General features: G+C 45.3%; 1 protein-coding gene across 2 annotated transcripts in view; it reads right to left on the reverse strand.

Annotated features, from left to right (window-relative positions):
• Positions 1–22819, reverse strand: part of CCBE1 (collagen and calcium binding EGF domains 1) — a 281101-nt gene that overhangs the window by 13602 nt on the left and 244680 nt on the right. For both annotated transcript variants that reach the window (XM_014585396.2, XM_006139941.3), the window contains exons 5-7: positions 22124–22276; positions 10288–10391; positions 859–979 (exon numbers count right to left, since the gene is read on the reverse strand). In XM_014585396.2, the coding sequence (XP_014440882.1) occupies positions 859–979; positions 10288–10391; positions 22124–22276 (378 nt within the window). The remainder of the gene's footprint in view (positions 1–858; positions 980–10287; positions 10392–22123; positions 22277–22819) is intronic.

Consider the following 22819-nt stretch of genomic DNA (forward strand, 5'->3'; position numbering starts at 1 on the left):
CTGATGTTTTTATCTATTAATAAATACCAGGAGGGGGCCAGCAGGTGGTGTGGTGGTTAGGGCACTGGATTCCTATATGGGGGACCACAGTTTGAGTCCTGGACCTGGTGACTTGAAAATCACAACAAACACATAGATAAGTAAATATATGTTGAGAAAAACTACAGATATAAATGTAAACGTACTAACGTTAATAAGAGAAAGTGGAAAGAGGATTGGGGAATAGTAGAAACGAGACTGTCACGAGTTTTAGAACTGGGCAATGAGTTGATAGGAATTCTTTATACTATCCTATGTTTATATATGTTAAAATATTTCCAGAATAAAACTAAAAGGTGGTTTTCTTTCTTTTTTTTTTTTTTTTGAGAGAAAATTTTGCTAAAGTATGCATGTGCTCACCAGAGAGAGACAGAGAGAGAGAGACAGACAGACAGACACAGGCAGACAGAAAATGAGAAGTCAGCCCCCAAGAGGGATACAATCTCTTCTCCTCCACTCTCCTTTCAGGATTTTGGGCATGCACACACATACTCCTGGCATGAGTTTCATGCTGCCAGGTCTGGGATTTGAACTGTGAGTCCAGTACCCTAACTACTATGCCACTTGCTGGTGCCAGTTTTCATTTTTTTTTCTCAATAATTTAAAATGATCTTCTGGAATCTAACCTTAACCTATGATGATATTTTTCTCCCAAACAATTACCAGTTAGGAGGGTTTCCCAAGTCTCGAGGGTCTAATTTCCAAGCCTTCTTGCCCAGGTGTGTGGCAGTTTCCCTGGACTCATGCTTTCGTTTGCACTAGTGGGCGCCAGAAGACACCGGTCAGCCTCGTCGCCCTCTGCACCCTTTCCACACTCACCAGGAGGGCCCTGGCCCCCTGGTAGGCCAGGCGGTCCAGGAAGGTAGGCATTTGAGGCCAGCACCTTGCCGCCAGTGATGTACTTGCCCAGATCAACAGCATTGTTGGGGAGCAGGGCAATCTGCAAGGGAAGGAGAAAACCTCGGTCAGCAAGGAGCCCCTCCGCATTTCCACTGTTTGCAGAGGTTGCACAGCAGTTCCATCTTATGCTTCCTTTAACCAGAGCTAGTTAGAGTTCAGAGGAATGTAGAGAATTTCCTTTAAAACCTTTTAGTGAAGACGAAAGAGAAAACCTCGGTCAGCAAGGAGCCCCTCCGCATTTCCACTGTTTGCAGAGGTTGCACAGCAGTTCCATCTTATGCTTCCTTTAACCAGAGCTAGTTAGAGTTCAGAGGAATGTAGAGAATTTCCTTTAAAACCTTTTAGTGAAGACAAGTCACAGGAGATCACTCACCTAGTTAGTAAGTGAACCTAAATCGGCTCCAGGTTGCCTAGGTTACCATGAGAACTACTGCTCTAAGAAACAGATTCTACCTGCTTCGTAGCCTCAGTTTGTTAATGAACTACTTCATGTCTCCCGCATTTCTTGAACATCTCCTATGTGCCAGGTCTGTGCTTGGTTCTGGGGCTACAAGGTGACCGAGACATGATCCCTGCCCTTAGAGAAGTGCAACCTCAAGAGCCAAGACCCAGCACATGGCTGACAGGTCACCTGCACACACAAGGCTGAGCTTCGGGATAACTGGGCAACACTGGCCGTAGTGATTTTAGAATGTGTCCAGGACCAGATGGTGGTGCAGCAGTAACTCGACTGGCCCCTCAAGGGAAGGTCCCCAGTTCGCATCAGGGACTTCCTTGTACACATCACGTGCATTTGTGCTTGTGATCTGGGGCTGGCTGGGGTGGATAATGGCTGAGGACTGTTAGGGGTGCCTGTTTCTCTCTCAGGGGAGAAATGAACAAACAAACATGTCCACTAATTCCTTGATTCTCCTCCCTTCAAAGGTGGGAGCTAATTTCCCTTCCCCTGAGTGTGGCCTGAACTCGGTGGCTTGCTTCTAATGAGTAGAAATGACAGAAGTGCTAGTGGGTAACCTCTGAGATGGGGACTAACGGGCATTGAGGGTTCCACCTCACTTGTTCTCAGATAACTCATCCCGGGGAAAGCCAAAGGACCAGATGGATGCATGACTGACTTTCACATTCCTTGAAGTCAGGTTTACTTACTTGCGAATCTGTGAAGTTTTGGTGAGCACTAAATGCTACAAACTTGTTTCCTCACTGGTAAAGGGAACAATAACACCCTTTTCAGGGATGTGAGAATTAAATGGGGAAACATCTGTCAGGGGCCCAGCGCAGAGCCTGGAACACAGTGAGTGCATGATAACTGGTAGTTCTGGTTTCTTCCTGCTGCGAAGCTAATCAAGTGGAGAAGGGTGCATTTCCGTGGTCAGACCTACCCACAGAGGACTTACTGTGTGTCCTGGAGCCCCCCAGAAATCAAACATCTCTCCAACTTCTGAAACATGTTACAATTGTCCCCCCCACCCCCTCCCACCTGTCCTTCTGAATAAGGTCTTGCTTGTCCAGGACCTTGGGCACACAGGCTTGGAGAAGGCACATGCAGGTCCCACCCCTCCCCCTCGGAGTGAACCCAGGCTTAAACTCATCTTTGATCCTGAGCTTTGGGGAGTGGTGCCCACAATCTGTGCCTGATGGAAGTGTCAACTGCTACTATGAAAACATGTGACCTGTGAGTTTGAAACCAGCATGGAGCATTAAATTAAGAATTGTGCAAGGTTCTTCTTCTGAGGCTTGTATTAACTCTGAGTTACAACTTCTAGGAGAAAGAAATAGGGCTGATGTTGACTTGAACCATGGAGTTTTCTTTTCTTCCCATCTGCATGGGAAAATATTTATCTCTTGTTTTCTTAAGAATTTCCTCCTTTTCTCAAGAAACTACAGATTCCCAGGCAAGTTCTGATGCAGGGTGAGGCACCCTTGGTGATGCTACACAAATAATCTGGGGGATTTCAGGGCCTGCCTATGTCTTTAATACTCAAGAAACTCCCTAGAAGGACTAGGGCAACCAGCTTGATAGTAACACACCAAGGAAATGGAGTAACCAATGGTCTTGAGATCCTCAATTACCCAAGCCTGGGGAGAGGGGATACTATGGAAAGTCTTCCCTAGGAGGCAGAATCCATATCCAAAATTACAGCAAAAATACAGGCCATGGCCTACTGCAGGGGAACTTGGAGAGCTGCTGTCCAGGACGATCCTGTCTAGCTCAGCAGGCCCTTGATCTCCCACACCAGCATCTATTTCTCAGTGGAGGTTTGGCAATGACTACATCTAGCACTCCCATAATGGGACCTGATTCTGAAGGAAACCTCTGGCAAAGATCCTGTTCTCCTGCTGGGAAGCTGCTGGGCTTGGGGCTCTTGTGATACAGCCTTTAGGAGCTGATGATTTTTCTTCGTCACAGAGGCAGGTGTTCTTGCTGAGAAATCTAATACTAATGTTGGGCTGTCAGAGAAGTCATGATGCGTTCTACGGTTTTCTATGCAAAAGTAAGTCATGACTTTCCTGATGACCCAATAAAAGCAAATATTGCGATAACACATGGTTTATGCTTTGGCAAACACCTTCACCTGATATGTCTCATGGAGAATGAAATCTTCCAGCTCCTTCATAAGGTGCCTGTGCTAGGCCTGTAGCCAGTTGGTCCCTTAATGGAGCACTTGGGATATCTATATCTATCTATATATCTATATCTAAATAATTGTTTTTGGAGAGGTTTTTGCTATAGGGCTCTTGTGCTTGCCAGAAAGACAGAGAGAGACAGAGAGACAGAAGGCGAGAAATCACCCCCCAGGGGGGATGGCCATGCCACAATCCCTTCTCCTCCATTCTCTTCTCGGGATCTTGGGCACGCACGCACACGCACCCGGTGTGAGTTTAAACCACTGGGTCTGGAACTCGAATCACGGTTGACTACATGGGAGACTAGTGACACAGCCATTATGCCAATGGTGTAACTGCTGGTCCTGGGATATAATTTTTTTCCCCTCACTTGAAGTTCCAATAGAAATCAAGCCTTCTAAAACACACCTAGCTTAGGGTGTGGGGAATGCTTGGAGGGGCAGAAAACAGTGTTCTAAAGGGTCCTCTCAATATCCTTAGGCCTTCCGAGCATCCACTCCTAGAAAGTTGAGGAGCTGTTTAGTATGAAAATCCTCAGAATCCTGACCACCTTCTGACAGAAGGCCTTCCTCCATGCTTTGAAAGACCCAGTGTTTCTTGAGAGGCATGAGAAATGGCACCCTGCCAGGAATGTCACCAGTTCTACTTCTCAGTGATCACCAAACAGCAACCAGTAGGGGTGACCATGAGAATCACACGCACATCCCGTGATCTGAAAGTCAGCTCTGCACAATCCTGGTCAGAGTTCATGGTTCAAGTCACCACTAGGAGACTCCCATGTTCCTGGGGCTTATTTAAAATGGTGCTGGGGTCACTGTGTCACAGTGAGAGACTACCTCAACCTGAAATGGATGTGTGAGAGCTTAGGGTGAGAGGGAAGTGAACCAAGGACAGAGAGAAACTGAAATGTGATCTTTTCCAACTTCAGGAGACTGAATCAACTCATTAGGCAGACTCACATTTCAACCTTGGCTCTGCTGCATTCTATTTGTGGGATTCTGGGTAAACTACAAGACCTGCATTTCCTCATCTGTAAGTGGGGACAGTAATACCTACCAATAAGAAAGAGCTGCTGGAGGGTTAAAGTGTTAAGTCTGTAACATGCCTGGCCAGTGTCCTGTCAGTCACTGACACAATGGAATGGAAACACTCTGCCCGGGTGCTGCTCCTGGCTCTGTGCTTAAGTAGCTGAGTGACTTTGGTAAGTCCCTTCACCCTCCAGGTTTGTCTCATCACAGCTGCAAAACTAGAGATTTGGACCAGATGATCCCATCTCTGCATTTAGAGTTTTGTAAGCAGGACTAGAGGATGAGATCTCCATGGGAGAGGCTTCCAGGAGGCTCTTCCCAGCCCTCTTTGCTCGCTTGCTCCCTTGTCAGAGTTATGAGATGAAGCAGTAAAGCTTGACTTCAGTCTCCTGGCTGACCTCCAGGGGCTAATTACATTCTGGCTCCTTTTGGTTCCTCTGCGTGTCAGTAGGATGAGAGGACAGTGAAGGCACTGGTGGGTTAGAAGCAGCTGTGTGGAATCTCTAGCTTGCCATGAAGTGCCCATATGTGGTATATACTGAGTGGGGACATACAATGCCTCTCTTTCATCATCTGGCTCGCTTCATTTAGCAATGAATATTCCCTATTTGGAGGGTGAGGGAGAAGGAATCAAGAGGAAGAAGAAAGCAGCAAAACTTTAAAGGGACTCGAAATAGAAAAGAATATGTTGATTATAATGTATATGGTAATGTCTTTGACTGGAATGATACACAATATATTCATTGATGGGAAATTCATTTGCTATACTATAATGATACATGGTGATTAGATGTTAAAAAAAAAATCCCTGCTTTGTCTTTCTGCACAAGTACAGTAGGTACTGTTGGATATTGAGTGTTTGGGAAGAGGGTTGTAGGAATGTAAGAAGGACCTACATTTCTCCTGGGTTCCAATCAAGGGAATTATGAGTTTCATTTATCTCAAAGGACCTTTCATAGTGGAGCACTCCTCACTGAGCTGCTGGGATGAGATTAGATGCTGCCTATGAAGTGTTTTAATATGTGCTAATAATTATGAATTATTTGGCAAAAACACTTACAAAGCTCTTTCTAGGTATCAGGCACTGTTCTAGGGCCTTTATAAATATAACCCATTTAACAAACATGAAAATTTTTAAATTCTAGTAAATATTATTATCTGCATTTGATAGAACTGAGGCACAGAGAAGTTACGTAACTTGCCCAGGCTCCCACAGCCAGTAAGTGGTAGTGGTCAAATTTAAACTCAGCCAATCAGCACCCAGAATCTGTGCTCCTAATCACTACACCAAGCAACCTCTCAGTACTGCACTGATACTTGGCAAAGCAATCTACAGTCACTTTAATGTGACTTAATCTTCCATAATCCTTCTTAAACAAGGAACCCACAAACTATTGAGAAGCTGTGCGTTTGCCTGACACTGAAGGCTGCACTAGAGTGAGCAAGCACAGCCCCAGGGCTGCAAATCTGCTCACATCCACCCCGTGCACTGTGGACTTAGATTCCCCACAAGACAGGAAGCTTCTTTAAGGCTGGACTTTGTCCACACTGCTGTGCATTTCCTCATCTCCCAGCCCACCAGAGGGCATGGGAAATGCTTCCTGAGTCATTATTCACAATTTCAACTGCCCACTGTGGGGAGAGGTTCTTCTCCCTACCCTCCCCACACACCCCGGGACTCTGCTGCAATCCCACTCTTAATGAAATGGTTCCTGCAGCTGGAACACAGTGACTTCTAAAAAAATCCCTGGCCCAGGGAACCAGCAGTTAGTGTAATGGCTATGTCGCTGGACTCCCACGTAGTCGACTGCGGTTCGCGTCCAGGACCCGGTAGCTTAAAACTCATGCCAGGCGCGTGTGCATGCATGCCCAAGATCCCGAGAGGAGAATGGAGGAGAAGGGATTGTGGCGTGACCATCCCCCCTGGGGGGTGATTTCTCGCTTTCTGTGTCTATGTCTCTCTGTCTGTCTGTCTGGCAAGCGCACGCGCCCTATAGCGAAAACCTCTCAAAAAAAAAAAAAAAATCCCTGGCCCTTAGCCCCAGTTTTCTTCAGTAATTGGATAAGACTGAGACCCAACTAAAAGCTAAATCATAAGTATTTTATCTATCTTCAAACTCTATCCCTTTCTTACTGAATAACCTGTTTTTCTTCCTCATGCTGCAAGGGGGTTGGTGGAAGTGGGATGGTGGAAGGCAGCACTGGGGTTTATGCACCATTTCCAAAAACTTTTTTTTTTTTGAGAGAAATTTTTGCTCCATCTCTCTGGTGTGTGAGAGACAGAAAGTAAGAAATTACCCCCCAGGGGTAATGGCTACACTCTAATCCCTTTTCTGCCATTCTCCTCTCTGGATCTTGGGCCCATCTCTCTGGTGTGTGAGAGACAGAAAGTAAGAAATTACCCCCCAGGGGTAATGGCTACACTCTAATCCCTTTTCTGCCATTCTCCTCTCTGGATCTTGGGCATGCACACACACATGCCTGACATGAGTTTCAAGCCAGAGGTTCTGGGACTCCAACCATGGTTGACTACATGGGAGTCCAGCTAGGTAACTATTATGTGATCTGCTGGATCCTTCAAAAACGTTTTAGTGGAAAATAAAGCACAGAATCTAGAAATCTCATGAAACAAATATATACCTTAGCAAATTATTATAAAGCAAGCACCCTTTTAATGAACGTGCAAGCTAACAAACAGAATTTTGGAAGCCACCCCAGACCTATCCCATCTCCTCCCTCCCTCTAAAAGTAACAACTATCTTGCTTTTCATATAAATCGTTCACTTCCTGTGTTTAAAAAAATAATCACCCTGAGACCAATAGATGGTATAGCAATTAAGTCGCTGGACTCCCACATAGCTGACCACAGTTAGAGTCCCAGACCTAGTGGCTTGAAACTCACACCAGGAGCGTGTGTGTACACACCCAAGATCCGAAGGAGGATGAGGGGGAGGGATTGTGATGTGGCCATCCCCCTGGGGGGTGGTTTTTCAGTTTTCCTCTCACTGTCTCTATCTCTCTCTATCTTGTGAGTGCATGCACCCTACGGCAAAAACCTCTACAAAAAAATAATGGTAATAATAAATAATCACCCAGCTGTGGATGGCTAGACAGTGTGCTTTAGTGCTGCCCATTTAAGCAATGATAGATCGTTTAAGTTTCTTGAATTCTGTGGATTCCTGCTTGACCGCTCTTTTCTTTACAATGTACCCATTAAAGAGCGGAGGGCACCTGACCTGAAGCACTTCCCACGGGGGGCACCTTGCTGACAGCACTCTCATGCGGGGTTGGCCAGGGCCCAGAGCACCCCATACCTGCATCTTGGCCAGTGTTTTTTGGGAGTTATTCTATATTCTTCTTTGAACAGATGGCATTAGCAGTAGTAAGACAGTGCTAAAAACCAACCAACAAACCAAACTCTACCACAGAAGTGAGAAGATCTTGGTTTTAGGTCTGGCAGTTCCTTTCTCTCTCTGAGAATATCAACGTTATTCTTACAGGGTTATGGTAATAATTAAAAGAGATTCTGGATATAAAACTGCTTTATAAATGGTAGAATGCAGCACATTCTAAGAGGTACCTTTAAAAGTGAATTCCTCTCCAGACTTTTCTCAGATGTCAGCTGTAGCTCAGAATTACTGCCATGCACCTGCAGGTAGGACTCAGCGTGAGGTGGACCAGTGCGAGTTCAACCCAATTGCTGAGTTGTTAGAGTGCTAAGGAAACTTCATAGGTTTTATGAAGCTCTACAATAGTGTCTTCGGGGTTATAAATATTTACAGACACTTTTCAACTTCTCACTAATATTTCTCATTCAATAGATCAAAAAAAATTGTGGGAAGATTAAGGAAAAGCCAGACATCAACTTAGGAACTGAATTCCTAAACAATTCCCAATATTTAGCTCCACTGTTTCTAAGATCATCCTGCAGAAAGACATTTCCTATGGTTTGTGGATGATTTCCAGGGAAGGAAAGTGGGGGTAGCTTTATGTTTCAGGGGTATGCCTTGAGACACTGATCAGTTGCCCTAGTTTTCTAAGTCCATGAAATGCAAACTTCTTCCATGAACTTTATTCACTGATATCTATGAAAAGGTCATCTAAGCTCGAATTGCGGATATTTGCGTGGGCTGTTTATACAGGCATACACTCAGTGTTTTCTACCTGGCTTTACTATGAGATGACAAGCCAGTTATGGTCAGAAGTATGCAGGGTCCTCAAAAAGTTCAGGGAAAATGCACATTATAAAGAAGCTATGTGTAGAGTTAAAATATTTTTAAAAAGATTTGTTTCTTTATTGTTATTATTATTGAGAGAGATTTTTGCTATAGGGCACATGCACTCACTAGAGACAGAAAGTGAGGAATCATGCCCCAGGAAGGATAGCCATGCTGCAATCCCTTCTCCTCCAGTCTCCTCTCAGGATCTTGGGCACACATGCACACATACCCAGCATGAGTTTTAAGCCGCCGGGTCCAGGACTCTAACCATGGTAGACTATGTGGGAGTCCAGCAATGCAAACATTATGCCATGGGCTGGTCCCTATTATTAATTATTAACTTGACCAGAGAGAGAGAGAGAGAGAAAGCAAGCAAGCCACTAGGTCTAGGACATGAACCACGGTCAGCCATGTGGGAGTCTAGCACCTTAACCATTGAGCCACCTGCCAGTTGCTTAAAATATTTTCTGAAGCAAAATAAACTAGTACTTTAATTCAATTTTCCCAGACTTTTTGAAGTCACTTAGTATTTTACTCAAGATTGTACATTAAAAAATATATATATATTTGCTTCAACTGAAGTTGATCACATCTCCAATGATTTACAAAAGGCCTGCAAAGCCATTTCTCTTCTTGGCCTGTTGGCTGCCGGCTGTTGGTGAACATGAAGAGAGAGATTGTCTCAAGCTTACCCTTTTGCCCTTTAGAATAACTGGATATCAAAGTTAAACAGGTTATATACAACTCTTTGATGTATTAAGAGCCTTGAGTGGAAGCAATTAAATCAACAAACTAGCAAGTTTCTCTTTTATCAGCCTAAAAGCAATTACTGAGTCCCTGACCAACTAGCAGATCGACTGAGCTGAGGTAAGATAGACATGGTCTCCCTGGGTCCAGGAGTCATTCAGGAAGTTAGATCCATCACAGAGGCATTACGCGCAGCATCTGCTAGGCCTAAACCCTGCCAGGCATCTGGAAAGGCTTTTACATAGAGAGCCAGTCTGCTCCCTTGGTGACACGAGGTACCCAAGCAGCTGCTTTCCTAAGTGCACAGAGCCCATGCAGATGCTGGAATATCCAAAATCACTGTTGACATTCATCCCCTGTTCATGGAAGCTTATACAGAGGATGTTCTCTACAGATAAAATACCTGGTAAAACAGATTCACGAGGTCGGCCCCAGGGCCGTGTGTCTGGATGTCCATTATATAGGTTGTCATAGTCACCTTCAACATGACATCACCACATGCGCCTTACGCTAGCATCTACTGTAACCATCACCTCCTCAATCCCTTGCCTCTACTGTGTTTTATTGCCTTTTAGATGGTCAGCTCAGAAGGTGGGTGGGCAAGTATCCCCAGTCAAGACCTGGCTGGTATCAGCCACCTCGACCGCTCAACATGGATGATGTATTTGCTGTCCTGCATGGCATCCCACCCTCCTTCATCCCACACCCCCACCGTACTTTGCACGCACCTTCTGCTTCAGTTGCAGCACCGTCTGCTTCATCTGGTGGAATTCCTTGCATGTGGCACAGCAAGTTCCTGCTTTCACTGCATTCTCAGACTTCTCCTCATGCCCTGGGAAGGGAGATGGCTCAGTTCTATTTGGGAGGCTGGAGGGAACCCAGAGACGGCACAAGGATGGCGGACTGGGGGCAGGGCAGCTGAGAGCAGAGCGTGTCAGGAGTAGATGTTGGCAATTTTACAGTTCTCAGGTTCCCTGCATGCTGAGGTCAGGGAAGACAGGAGGGGAATAGGAGAGGCCCTTGCTGTGCTTTGGGCTCAGCTGTTTGTATTTATGCATGCCATGAAGACTTTGGTCTTCCTCTTTCATGTGTTAAAATAAACAAGTACCCAGGCCCTTTTATCAGTGCCTTGCTAGGAGGCAGACTCTAAAATTCAGACATGATTTGTGCTTCCTTCAAAGGATCCATGTTCACACCTTATAAATCTCTCTCAGGCTCAGGCAATGGGACTCACACAGCCAGGCTTTATCACCGCTGATATTCTGAGTCTTCAAAGGAGCACAGCCAGGTTGGGGGAGGGGGCGGATGTGGTCAGTCATGAGTGGGGCCTGGAGCTGACCTCATAGAGATGGGAAGCCAGGATGGGAAACATGCCAGGCACAGTGAACATCTCCACCTGGAGCCTCAATGAACAGCCAACAGAGAAGGACCCTCTGTCAATCCTGGAGGGTCCCAACGCCATCATAGAGAGCACTGCATGTGTGCTCCAGGGGATTTTCCCCAAATCAGTTTTTGCTAAAGAAAAATGGGTAAAGTAAAAGGTGACAGGGTCGGGAGTAATTCTTCCTGGCCCTGTGTGCTAGGAAAACCAGACACCGTGCTCACCTTGCTGCTGAGGACTGTGTGTAGACTATTAAGGTCTGTGCAAAAGTGGCAGGTGGTGTGGGCCAAGAGGGAGGGTGAGAGGGAGGGCATGTGCAGCTGGTGGAGTGGGACAGTTTGATGCTCAGGTTAGTGTGAATTCCCCTGGCTCAGAAACCCTTCATCTTGGGACAGGTATGCTGCTGGTGTGACAGGTAACCAGTACTACACAGACTATAGACAGACAGTTGGGTAGTGTGTCACCTTCAAGTCATCTCAGACCCTTTCTGGCCATGTGGTTTCTCTTACTACTCCTCTCTGCTGCAAAGCCCCTTCTCCTACTTTCACTTGTTGAATCCTACCAGGATGGACACCAAGCATTCCATGAAACTCCTCTTCTCTCTCCACAGATGCTGCAGTCCTCTGGAACCAGGCAGCATTTACCGTGTGTCCTACTCACATGATGGTCTTCTAGGCTTGCTTGAAAGGGACTAGTAGTGCACATGACAGAGGGTGTGCCATCTGGGAACCCGTCACTTCTTGGTATCTCACACAGAGACACTCAGAAAGCATTCATGAATTATTGCGTTGTTGGGAAAGTCATAACACATTTCTGCATAGAAAAACATGTCATGACTTTCCCAGCAACCTAATAGTATAGGGTGAGCTGCGTCTACCCCTCCCGGATGCATATGTTGAAGTCTTAAACCCAGTGCCTTGGAACATGAGTTAATTGGAAATAAGATCGTTGCAGGTATCATTAGTTGAGATTACAAGAAGCATTTAAAAAGTTCATGGAGAAAACATATGATGACAAGTTATACATAAATTTCAATTTTTTTGCACCCAAATAAACTCATACTTAAATTCCATGTTCCATGAAGGTTTGAAGTCCCCTTCTACTAGAGCAGAGTGGGCCCCCAATCCAATATGATTGATGTCCTTATACAAAGTGGAATTTGGACACATATTTATGGAGGATGCCATGAGAAGATGAAGGCAGAGATCGGGGTGAGAGACCAGGGTGACACTACGGAAGCCAAAGAACACTAAAGATTGACAGCAAATGACTAGAAGCCACAGGAGAGGCATGGAATGGATTGTCCTTCAGAGCCCCTACAAGGAACAAACCCTGCCATTACCTCAGTCTTGGACTTGTAGCCTCCAGAACTGAGACAATGAAGTTTTATTCAAGCCACCCAGTTTGTGGTATTTTGTGACAGCTTCCCGAAGAAACTGACACATGGCCAGGAGGAGAGTCCCGTGCTCCCAAAGCCCAGCTCATTTTGCCTCCCATGGGCAGTCCTCTGCCTGCTGGCATATACAGGATGACCAGAGCTCTGCTCTTTGGGAAGTGAGCAGGCCCTGAGGCAACTGGCCAGCTCAGATCTCAGACTACTTACCTGCAGCACAGTGGGGGGCTGTTTCAGAGCTCACTTCCCACAGCCCCTTCCTGCACCCCATGGGAGGCCTGAAGCTTGCAACACAAGAGCTAGGCATGCATTTCTCAGGCCAGCAGGTGCAAGTGAGTGAAGCAGTGCTTTGATGAATTAAGTAGCCATGAGCAGTGGTATAATTCCTGGATATGCAGAGTCAATCTACAGCTTAGGGCAGGTTTTGAACATGCTGTTTGGAAAAATGCTTGGGTATCTGGGAACGTGGCACTCTTTTAAAATTCATTTACGTAGATGCAGTATAACAAGGCCATCTTGCTAATTTCCATGTTCTAGGCTAATTCTGTCTTAGCGGCAGGTTCCCTACCTGCACTCTCCCTCATGCCCTGTTCAATGGGCATACGTGGGGAATGGTTGTGACTCACATAGCTGTGTAATAATGAGCTGAGGAACGAGGAATAGGGAAGGTCTTGGCCTGAAGTGGAATGGAGCATGCACTCCAGAGTGCCAGTGTTCTGTATGCATGTCCCAGGATGTGCTCCTGGTTCAGGGCCCTGAGCAAGACACCCGACCTCCCTAAGTCACAGTTCCCTTAACTCTACTATTTCTTATCACAAAGGGCTGTTGTGACTCAGTGAGGTCATTAACGCATACATAATCTCCAGCACAGGGCCTGGTGATGGGGAAATGACAGAGGATGCCTAGCAGAGTCTTCAGGCTACAAACCCCTTTGACTCTCCTTGGCCTGACAACCCCGGCACCCTAAAATGATAACTACATGAACTGGACAAGAGAGCTGAGGTCTGGAGACTTTCTGAGGTAGATGATACAGGTTTGGAATTGAGGTATCCTGAGTCTAACCTCAGTATATTTCCTACAAACCAAGACATTTCCTCTGGGCTCTTCACTTCTGTTCAGTGTCGTGGTTTATAATCCTACCTGCTTGTGGTGCTTGACTACATCTGAAAAAAACTAGAGTCATTTACGTCAGTCTCTCACATGGTAGAGTGACTCGAGAGAATTCCATGCAATAGATCAAAGGACTTCAAAAAGTTCATGGAAAATGGAATTCAAGTTTATATGGGTGCAAATCAAATTTAACGTTCACATACAGTTTTCTCAAAATATACACTTTCCTATGAATCTTTTGAAGACCTATTATACTAGTGGTAAAGGACTGAAGCCTTAACCAGCTTTGATTAGGTGGTTATACATAACAGTGGACTCTTACATGAACAGATAACCTCGCTCTAGGATTACTGGGTTTGCTCCAACTTAAGAACGGCTGAATGACATCCATCTCTCCCATCCTAGTCACTCATCCATTCCATCCCATCTACTGGCCTTCTACAACCCTATCCACCTCTCCAGCCCATCCCATGGTCCATCTGTATCTCATTCATACCTCCATCCATCCTTTCCTACCCCTCTATGAAGCATGTGCAATTAGCCAGGCCTTGGGTGAGACACTGAGAATGCAATCTAAATAAGGAAGGCAATATAAATACCTACTTAGCAAATTATGATGGATTTCCAAGAAGCTAGCCCTGTTGCCATAGCTGGTTCATATGAACAAAAGTCAAAATCCACCTTTCCATTTCTTTTGCAAACTCAGCCGAACTATCCCAGGGTGGGTACTATCAAGCAATTTGGCAATGATACTCTCTTTTATAGATAAGGTAAGTAATAGCCAGAGAGGAAGATTGCTTTGGCTCTCCCAGAGTGTCATGTATAGAGCTCAGGTACTTAACCAGGTCCCAATCAGCTGGCTTCATGTGCATGTGTGCACACAGTGAGTCTGTTATTGGAAGTTCTGTGGAGAACACCTGAAAGCTACCTACCCAGCAGGCTGCAGGGAGGCAGCTCTGCGGAGTGACCTTTGACATGAAAAGGCCTGGGCTGTTTTCTGTTCCTTTGTGGAATGACTGAAGCACAGGGATTCAAGATGAATGCTTTCCAGAAGACACAAAACTCCTGCTACCCCAGGATCACATGACTCTGGAGGTATTACTGCCTGTTAGGTTGGGCAAGTCATACCTCCTAGAAATGTCTACTCCCTGAATGGTAAAATAAGAACATCTGTTACCTGACGTGACTGTGAGGGGTCAATGAAATGAGACACACAGATTTCTGGCACTTGCCTGGTCTGTGGCAAGTGTTCCAGACATGCTACAGTCATGATTATTGCTTATCACTGTCCTCAATATGCTTAAGTCCCCCACACGATTAGAGAAGTGGATTAAGATGCTTTACGTCATCCTTTAAATAGAACTCTGAGAGAGTTAGAAGATAAAATGAGGACTCATGTCTTCTTTGTGTGTGCAAATCTATTGTAGAACACACAATCTACTTTTAATTGGGTTCATCTACCTTGTGATCTGTCTATAGTAAAGTCAACGTGAAGCAAAAATCATCTCATGTATGTGCTATGATACTTTATTTGAAGACCTGGGCAGACATCTCTGGCCATGTTTTCAGTCCTCTCAACTAACACTGTGGTCATGTGTCTCTAAGAAAAGCCAGGCGAGGGGCATCACTTAACATTTTGCTCCCACCTGTTCGGATGTTAAAGGTGCAATATTACTGATTAGCCACATGGGGGCGTGGATTTCTAATTTTTACTGAAGCTGGGCAGGAAGTCCATACTGGGCATTTACAAATGCAATGCCTTAGAAATCATAATAGTATAGCTAATAAACTTAGAAAAGCCAGAGAATATGCCCAACGTATTTCATATGGGCCATGTCACTAATGAAGCAAGCATTTTTGTTTTTAAAAATTGTTCCTATTTGTGCTCTGAAGATAGGGCTTAACCCTGGTAGCACATTACAATCACCCGGAGGCTTTAGAAACAATCCCATGGCTTCTGCTGCAACCCACCCATCTGGAGGTGACAGCGAAGCAATAGCATTAGCAGCTTTTGAAAGCTCCCCAGGTGACTCCAAGGCTGAGAACCACTGATGTATAGATTAGAGACGCTTGAATGTTATGTGAAACACCTGGTCGTCTGACCCTTTGCACTGTAATAAATGACATTGGGGCTCATGGTTACGTTATCAAAAAATAAACAAAAGTTGAAAAATAAGGTCCAGGAAGCTAATTGTTATGGAGCCAACATTTCCTTAATTTGTCTCTTCATGGGAGCTACACAGACTCCCTGGGGTGACTGCACTGGCTCCAGCTACATATTTTCAAAGAGAAAATCAAAGTGACTGAATGCCTACTAGCCAGACGGTGTGTGCCATTGAGAAGCTGTGGATGGCAACCTATCCATCACCAGAGGCTGTTCCGGGGCCACGCCGTTCCCTACGCTCACAGTGGAGGCTGTTTCATTTTCAATTCTTGACTGTAACATTACAGACAATGCACAAAAACAGGGCGAGAGGTGATTTAGATCACATGTTTATATTTAAAAATCATTATCTCTTCATCAGAAAAATGACCGTGATGAAATACTGGGCTTATTAATTAGTCCGAAACAGATGAAATCGCTTAGCTGCCTCTGATGTGCCAGAATGCAGGGTTCTTTTGGCCCCTAACAAAAAAAAAGTCAACTCTTCGGATGTGTAATTATTCATCTTTTAGATATTGTGAGGAAAGTTCTTTGCTGGGAAAGTGTTGAGGCTGGGCATGTTTTCAACTCTCAGCATTCACTTAGATGGAGGATAAAGAACTGAAGACTGCATAGGGAGTCGGAGGGCTAGCAGGTGCTTATATTACCTACACTAAGACACATCATGTTTTGAAAAAAGATTTGAGACGGTGGGGCCAGGCCGTGGTGCAGAAGTAACACAGCTGGACCCATGTGGAAGAGGTTATGAGTGTGTGTCCTGGGACCTCCCTGAGTCTCCAGGCATGGGCATTCATGATCCAGGTGGCTGAGACTGGGGGTGGACCATGGGGTGAAGACCCTGTTGGGGATGCCTATCTCTGCTCATCTCTCTCTCTCTCTCAAAGAAAGAAACTGAAGAAAAAGAAAAACATTGAGGAGGTGAAAAGTTCTTCAGAGCTCGGGTAATTCAACCATCTTGTCTACCAATGAGGAAACTGAGGCCCAGAGACTGGCGCAACTTAGCTAATTAATACAGAACCAGCTCTAGCCATCAGCTCTCCTAACTTCCAAGCCAAGAAGCCAAGGTCTTTCCATGGGATTACAGCTGCCCATGAAAGGACTCCAGGGCACCTGCACAGCCCTTATCCCCAGTCTGAGAACCATCAAAGCCAGCCCCTCGCCTCAGTGGTCCAATCACTTACAATGTTAAGACTTTAACATCCAAGACATATAACGCTGCCTGCATTTTCATATATATATATAATATATATATTAAAAAATATACTTTTAGAATTATTTATTCACTCATTTTTTTAATTTGATGAGAGAGAGAGAGAGAGAGAGAGAGAGAGAAAGTAAGTGAGCCACCAGGTCAGGAACTTGAACCATGGTTGGCCATGTGGGCGTGTCTAGCATCTTCACCACCACGCCACCTGCTGGTCTGGAGTTTTCTCATATTTTTAATTGTGTGTGTGATTTACTCCTTTCAGTCTTTACTCCAAATACTGTCTCTAGCATTAGAATGCTTTTCTAAGCAAAATAGAAAACCAAATGCTAGTCCTCTGTGCATATATGATAATTCAGGGGAGACTAGTCACTGGAAACTAGAAATTCCATTCTAAGGCTGCTGCTGGGGGAGTGGGATGCAGCAGGTGGTGTGTCCTGTTGGGGTTTTGTTTGCTTTTAGTATTAGGAACTATGTTTGGGGTGGGGAGGGAAGGGAAGGAGGAGAGTTCCCTGCTTCATCTACTCTCTCCAATTAGCTTTGTGTTACAGTAAGCTAACCACTGTAACCAGACATTTCTACTGGATTAAAAAGAAAGACATCTCTCATGTTAAGTCACTGTAAGCGGGAGCAGGCTGCCTCTCAACAAGGCAGGATGGGGGAGTTCTGACCCGTTTTCATTCATTAGATGTCTGCAGTCCACAGAAAGTCCCTCCCACCTTCCAGACCTCAGCTGGTTCCTCAGCTGAGAACATGCTGCCTGCAGAAGGGGCTGGCAAGTTTGGACCCAGACGTAAGATTTTCGATGCTAAGCATCTTCCAAAGTGTGTGTGTGTGTGTGTGTGTTTTAGGACACCGTCATCTGGGAGATGTTCATGGGAATTCTTAAATAACTTTGGGAAGTGCAGGTTTAATCAAAGTTAACTTTCTCCTTAAGTGCTAGAGAGGGAGAGAGGGAGAAAGCAAGTCACCAGGTCTGGGACTTGAACTACAGTTAGCTATAAGGGAGTCCAGCACCTTAACCACCACATCACCTGCCTGTCCATCTCTGAGCTTTTAATGTGCCCACACAGTGAACTCTTTATAAGTGGGTATGGTAATGTACACCTCCTCAGACATCGGAACACAGGACCTTAGTTCAGGAAGAAATTTTTTTTTTTTTGAGAGGTTTTTGCTATAGAGCATGTGTGCTCGCCAGAAAGAGAGAGAGAGACAGAGAAACAGAAAGTGAGAAATCCCCCCCCAGGGAGGATGGCCATGCTGCAACCCCTCCATTCTCCTCCCAGGATCTTGGGCACACACACACACAGGGGTCCAGCGTGAGTTTAAGCTACCAGGTCTGGGACTGGAACTGCGATCGACTACATGAGAGTCCAGCAACATAGCCATTATGTCAATTGCTGGTCCCAGGAATAAATTCTTATTAACACCACATGGGACCCTAAAGTTTTGCAGAACATAATGTAGGGCAAAGTTGCAACAAATGATTGGGATAAAATACCTCTTAAATGTATTGTAGTTCCTTATATGTGGGTAATTCTAGAGAAGACACCAAACTGCTGTAAACACGTATCTCTAATATTTCTACCATGCAGTTTTGTTACTGAATTCTTAGCCAAAGAAGTCAAGCTAGTCATTACCTAAAAAAAAAATTTCTGGTTTCTTGTACTTGCCTGAAACTCTGGGGAAAAAAATATTTTTTTAAAGGTTTTGGCCTCTGGCAAAAGTAAACTCACTGGAAAGACAGAGTGTGACAGAGAAATGGTGAGAAATCACTCCCCAGGGCAAATAGCCACACCGCAGTCCCTTCTCCTGCATTCTCCTCTCGGGATTTTGGGCATGTACACTCCCACACCTGGTGTGATTTTCAAGTCTGGAACTCAAACTGTGGTCTGCCATGTGTGGATCCAGTGCCTTAACTACCATGCTACCTGCTGGCCCCTGTTTGAAAAATTTTAAATGGCATTATTCTTTTCTCATGGAAGGAAACAGGTGGGTGTGGTCCTAGTACAGATTTAGCACAGCCAGAGATTGCTAATTTCAAAGATGCAATGAGATGATGTTCCAGAATATCCCATCCCACCCAGCCCTGACTGGGTCTCTCAAGGTCCACGTCGCTGAAGGATGGAGGAATAGGTGAGTCTCTCTCAACAAAATGGAATTTGTTACTGCACTCTGACCTGGGGCCAGCCCTAGGGTACCACACAATATGGGGCTTGCTGCCTTGGGGACTGGGGAAGGATGTGACCAGAGAAGTGAGGTGCCACTGCAGGAAGGAGAGGCCATCTGAGACCAAAGAACAAGTAGACTCAGCATTGAAAATCTTCCAGTGATCTCTGGAAAATTCCATCTGGCTTCTCCGGTCCCCATTTATTATGGTCAGTTTTCTACAGCAGACTCCTCTACCCGATCAGGCAGAAACTCCACATGGACAGGGCCAGGCCTATACTGTATCCCTAACATCCACTCTGCCCTGACACTCAGCGTTAATTGTGTGTTGTTGTTCCTGACGGGCTGCACGAGGCTGCACTTTATGCCTGTACAAAGACCTTTCCTGTGTACACAAGTGAGGTGAAGAGACCATGGGCTTGCTGGGCTGGGTGACCCACAGGCCACAGTGTACAGTGACGTGGCTCTAAGTGTCGCTGGAAATCCAGCCCCACAATGGAGGAGGGGAAAGCTGCATTCTTGTAACTAGTTCTCAAGTAGGTCCACCAGTCAACGCATGATGGCTGAGAAGTCGGGCCCTATTTTCCAGAGACTCTTCCTTTCAATAATGACATAATTTAAGTGGAAAACTACACATTCTCTTCCTCTCCCAAGTTTTTCATCATGGAACAAAAATGCAATGATTTAAATTTTGAATTAAACAAAAAAGTTCTGTAAATGTTATTTTTTCCCTCAATCAACCCTTATGCCATAATGACTGTTGACCTTACTTTCTGAATACCTCTGGGTAGACAGGCTCCCCATGCCTCAGGGTCTAAAGTGTCACCAAGTCCTCTAATTCATTCAAATGATCCCAAATGGCCCAATCTCTAGCTGGCTCCAAATAGCACTCTGCATTTACTCCTAACACAAGATGGCGTCCTCAGACGTTCACTTTGTAGTCTCCTGTGTGAGGCAACTGGGCCCAGCTGACTGCTGTCCTCCACCCATTTTTTTAAAAACATTTATTTATCTATCTATTTGTTGGGATTCTTGGGCTACCAGGTCTGGGACTTGAACTGTAGATGACCATGTGGAAGTCCAGCACCTCAACCACCACGCCACTTACGAGCCCCCTTCCACCCACTTTGAAGCTCAGGCTACCCAAGAGTAGCCATCTCCTGAGTGTCCAGTTAGTTCAGGCCTCATCTCCTGCTCCCCTGTGCATGTGTGACTGTCCTCTAAGATACGGTCCAGGCCTGCCTACTCTCTCCTGACAGTGCACCGGCCACTTTGCCTTCCTGAGGGAAGCAGCGAAAGCTGAGCCCTGAGCTGGGGAAGACGACAGCAGTTTCTTGACCTACGAGTGGCTGGTGCAGGAGCCCATAGGTGCAGGGCACACAGCCTAGGTCCTCTATGTGGCTGAGCACATTCTCCACAGAGAGTGGGTCCTGCCAGTCATTGTAGTGGAGTTCAATTTGCTTTAAAATGCATCCTGGCTGGCAGGCAGGCAGGCAGGCAGGCCGACCCCGGACGTGGTCCATACAGGCTAAACTGGCAAGTTTTGACGTCTGTACTGGCACATGTAACTTGGCAGAGATCAGAACTGCTTCACAAGTAAATGTGGTGAAATTTCGTCTGTCAAGGCATTTCCTGAAGTATCAACACTGGCTCTTTCTTATCTCTCTCTCCTCCTCCTTTAATCTTCCTTCCTCATTCTTTCTCTCCTCCCCGCCCCCACCCCCCCAACTTTAATAAGGGAGTAACACAACATTCAGGCTAATCATATGCTTGAGTGATCAGATCGCTCAGTTGAATCTGATTGATATAATGTAAAACAGCTTCTCAATTCTGTACTGAAGGGCCAGATTTTAGGAATCTTCCATTGATTGTGAAATGATACTTTTGCAAACCAGAAAAAATAACTGCTAGCAAAATAAAACATAAAATACAAAGATTTGGATTTAAACAAAATTCTTCTGTCAAATTGGTATTAAAAATTCTAAACACTTTCAATTTTTGCCTTTATCCAGTCATAAATCATGCCTGTCCAAGGACCATACTTCGAGGAGCACTGAGATTGTGACCTTAAATGGAAATGCTCTTATTTGTATTTTAGCTCATTTTGAGAGAACACAGTGTTTCTGGCCTCTTCTCTGCCCATCCTAGTTGGGTTTCAACTCCTAAGCTTCAGCAATTTCTCCATAGGCACACCTCCTCCACGTGGAGCGCTTCCTCCAACACAGCCCACAGCCCTGGTGCTAATCGGCAGTGCTCTCACTATTTCTAGTCATTTTAAATTTTTTTAATTTGCCAGAGGGCACATGCACTCAGGAGGAGGAGACAGAGAAAGAAAGGGAGAGAGCAACCTTTCCATGGGGAATGGCCATGTCACAATCCTTTTTCCACCTCTCTCTCCTTTCAGGACCTTGAATGTGCATGCACAGGTGCTCTGCCAAGTCCGGTTCTCGAACTGTGCACGTGTAGAATCCCACTTGCTTAATTATCAGGCCATGGGCTGGCCCACGCTTTCTCTTTAGAAGGAGTTTGAACCTATGTTCTCTAACCCAGGTCCCATGTACTTTCTGTGTTAAGCGCTCCTTTCTGCCTACTGTTTCTTGCGGAACCTGGATGGGCTCCTAAGTGCCTACATATTTCATTTGTGTGCGTGTGAATATTATATATAATATGTAAGAAATACTATCTAATTATGTATATTCATAATTACATGTGTATATAGGTACATGAGAACCTTATGATATAATATATAAATTACATGTAATGTATAATATAGTTACCTAGTAGAGTTACATATGTAACTATGTAACTAATAGAACATTGATATTATAGTTACATGTTACATTTTAATGATATATAATATGCATCATATATTTATAATATAATACATAATTATATAAATATATGCATACAGATATTCAGGACATTTTAAACAGGTAAAGTGGAATTAACATACAAGTTTATTTTGGTCTGAACAATTTCTGAAATCCATGTACAGTTGTTTATATTACGCATTTCCCATGAACTTCTGGAAGACTCTGAGTATGGTTGTATCTCTGTGATACATAAGCTCTCAAACTGATACTGTTTGTAAAACTTAAAATCATCAGTGTATAAGCGGGGACCCACTACACTTGCCTACTCACCGGTGTCGTTGGGGTATTTGTCCCCCGGGGTGCAGGTCCTCCCGTCGTCCTCCCGCACGTAGCCTTCCCGGCACTCGCAGCGGTAGCTGCCGGCGGTGTTGACACAGATGTGCGCGCACAGCGTCTGGTTGCTGGAGGCGCACTCGTCAATGTCTGGTTTGAACCAAATGCAGAGAATACTCAGTTTCAGAGAATTTACGTCCAACACAAGTGACCTGGGGCTTGCCCCCTCTGTTAACATCTCAAAGGACACTTTCCCAGATCTTGGTCAGAGAAGCCTGGAATAAAGTAGGAAGCTAGAAATGTGGGGGGACCCCAAAAACCTTGCTTGGAGCTATGTGGCCAGTGACCCGGCTCCTGGCTGGGGCTCTGCTCCTGCCAAGTTGTGCAGCCTGGTGCAGGCCCTGCACACTTAGAAAACACTGACAGCGAAGCCTATCCTATTGTAGTCCCTTTCTGGGGCTTCCTGGGAGAGAAAACAAATTAGCCCTTGGCAACACACTTTCAGAAGCAAATGTTATATACTTTTTATTTTTTTGCAAGTATCCTTGTATACGGTGTTTTATAAAAAGTCTATTCATGGGACCAGCAGTTGGTGTAGTGGTTACTTTGCTGGACTCCCACATGGCCGACCGCATTTTGAGTCCTGGACCCAGTGGCTTGAAACTCATGCTGGGCACGTGTGTGTACATGCCC

The sequence above is a fragment of the Tupaia chinensis genome, unplaced genomic scaffold, assembly GCF_000334495.1.
Source record: "Tupaia chinensis unplaced genomic scaffold, TupChi_1.0 Scaffold000012_1, whole genome shotgun sequence".
In the NCBI taxonomy this organism is placed as follows: domain Eukaryota; kingdom Metazoa; phylum Chordata; class Mammalia; order Scandentia; family Tupaiidae; genus Tupaia; species Tupaia belangeri.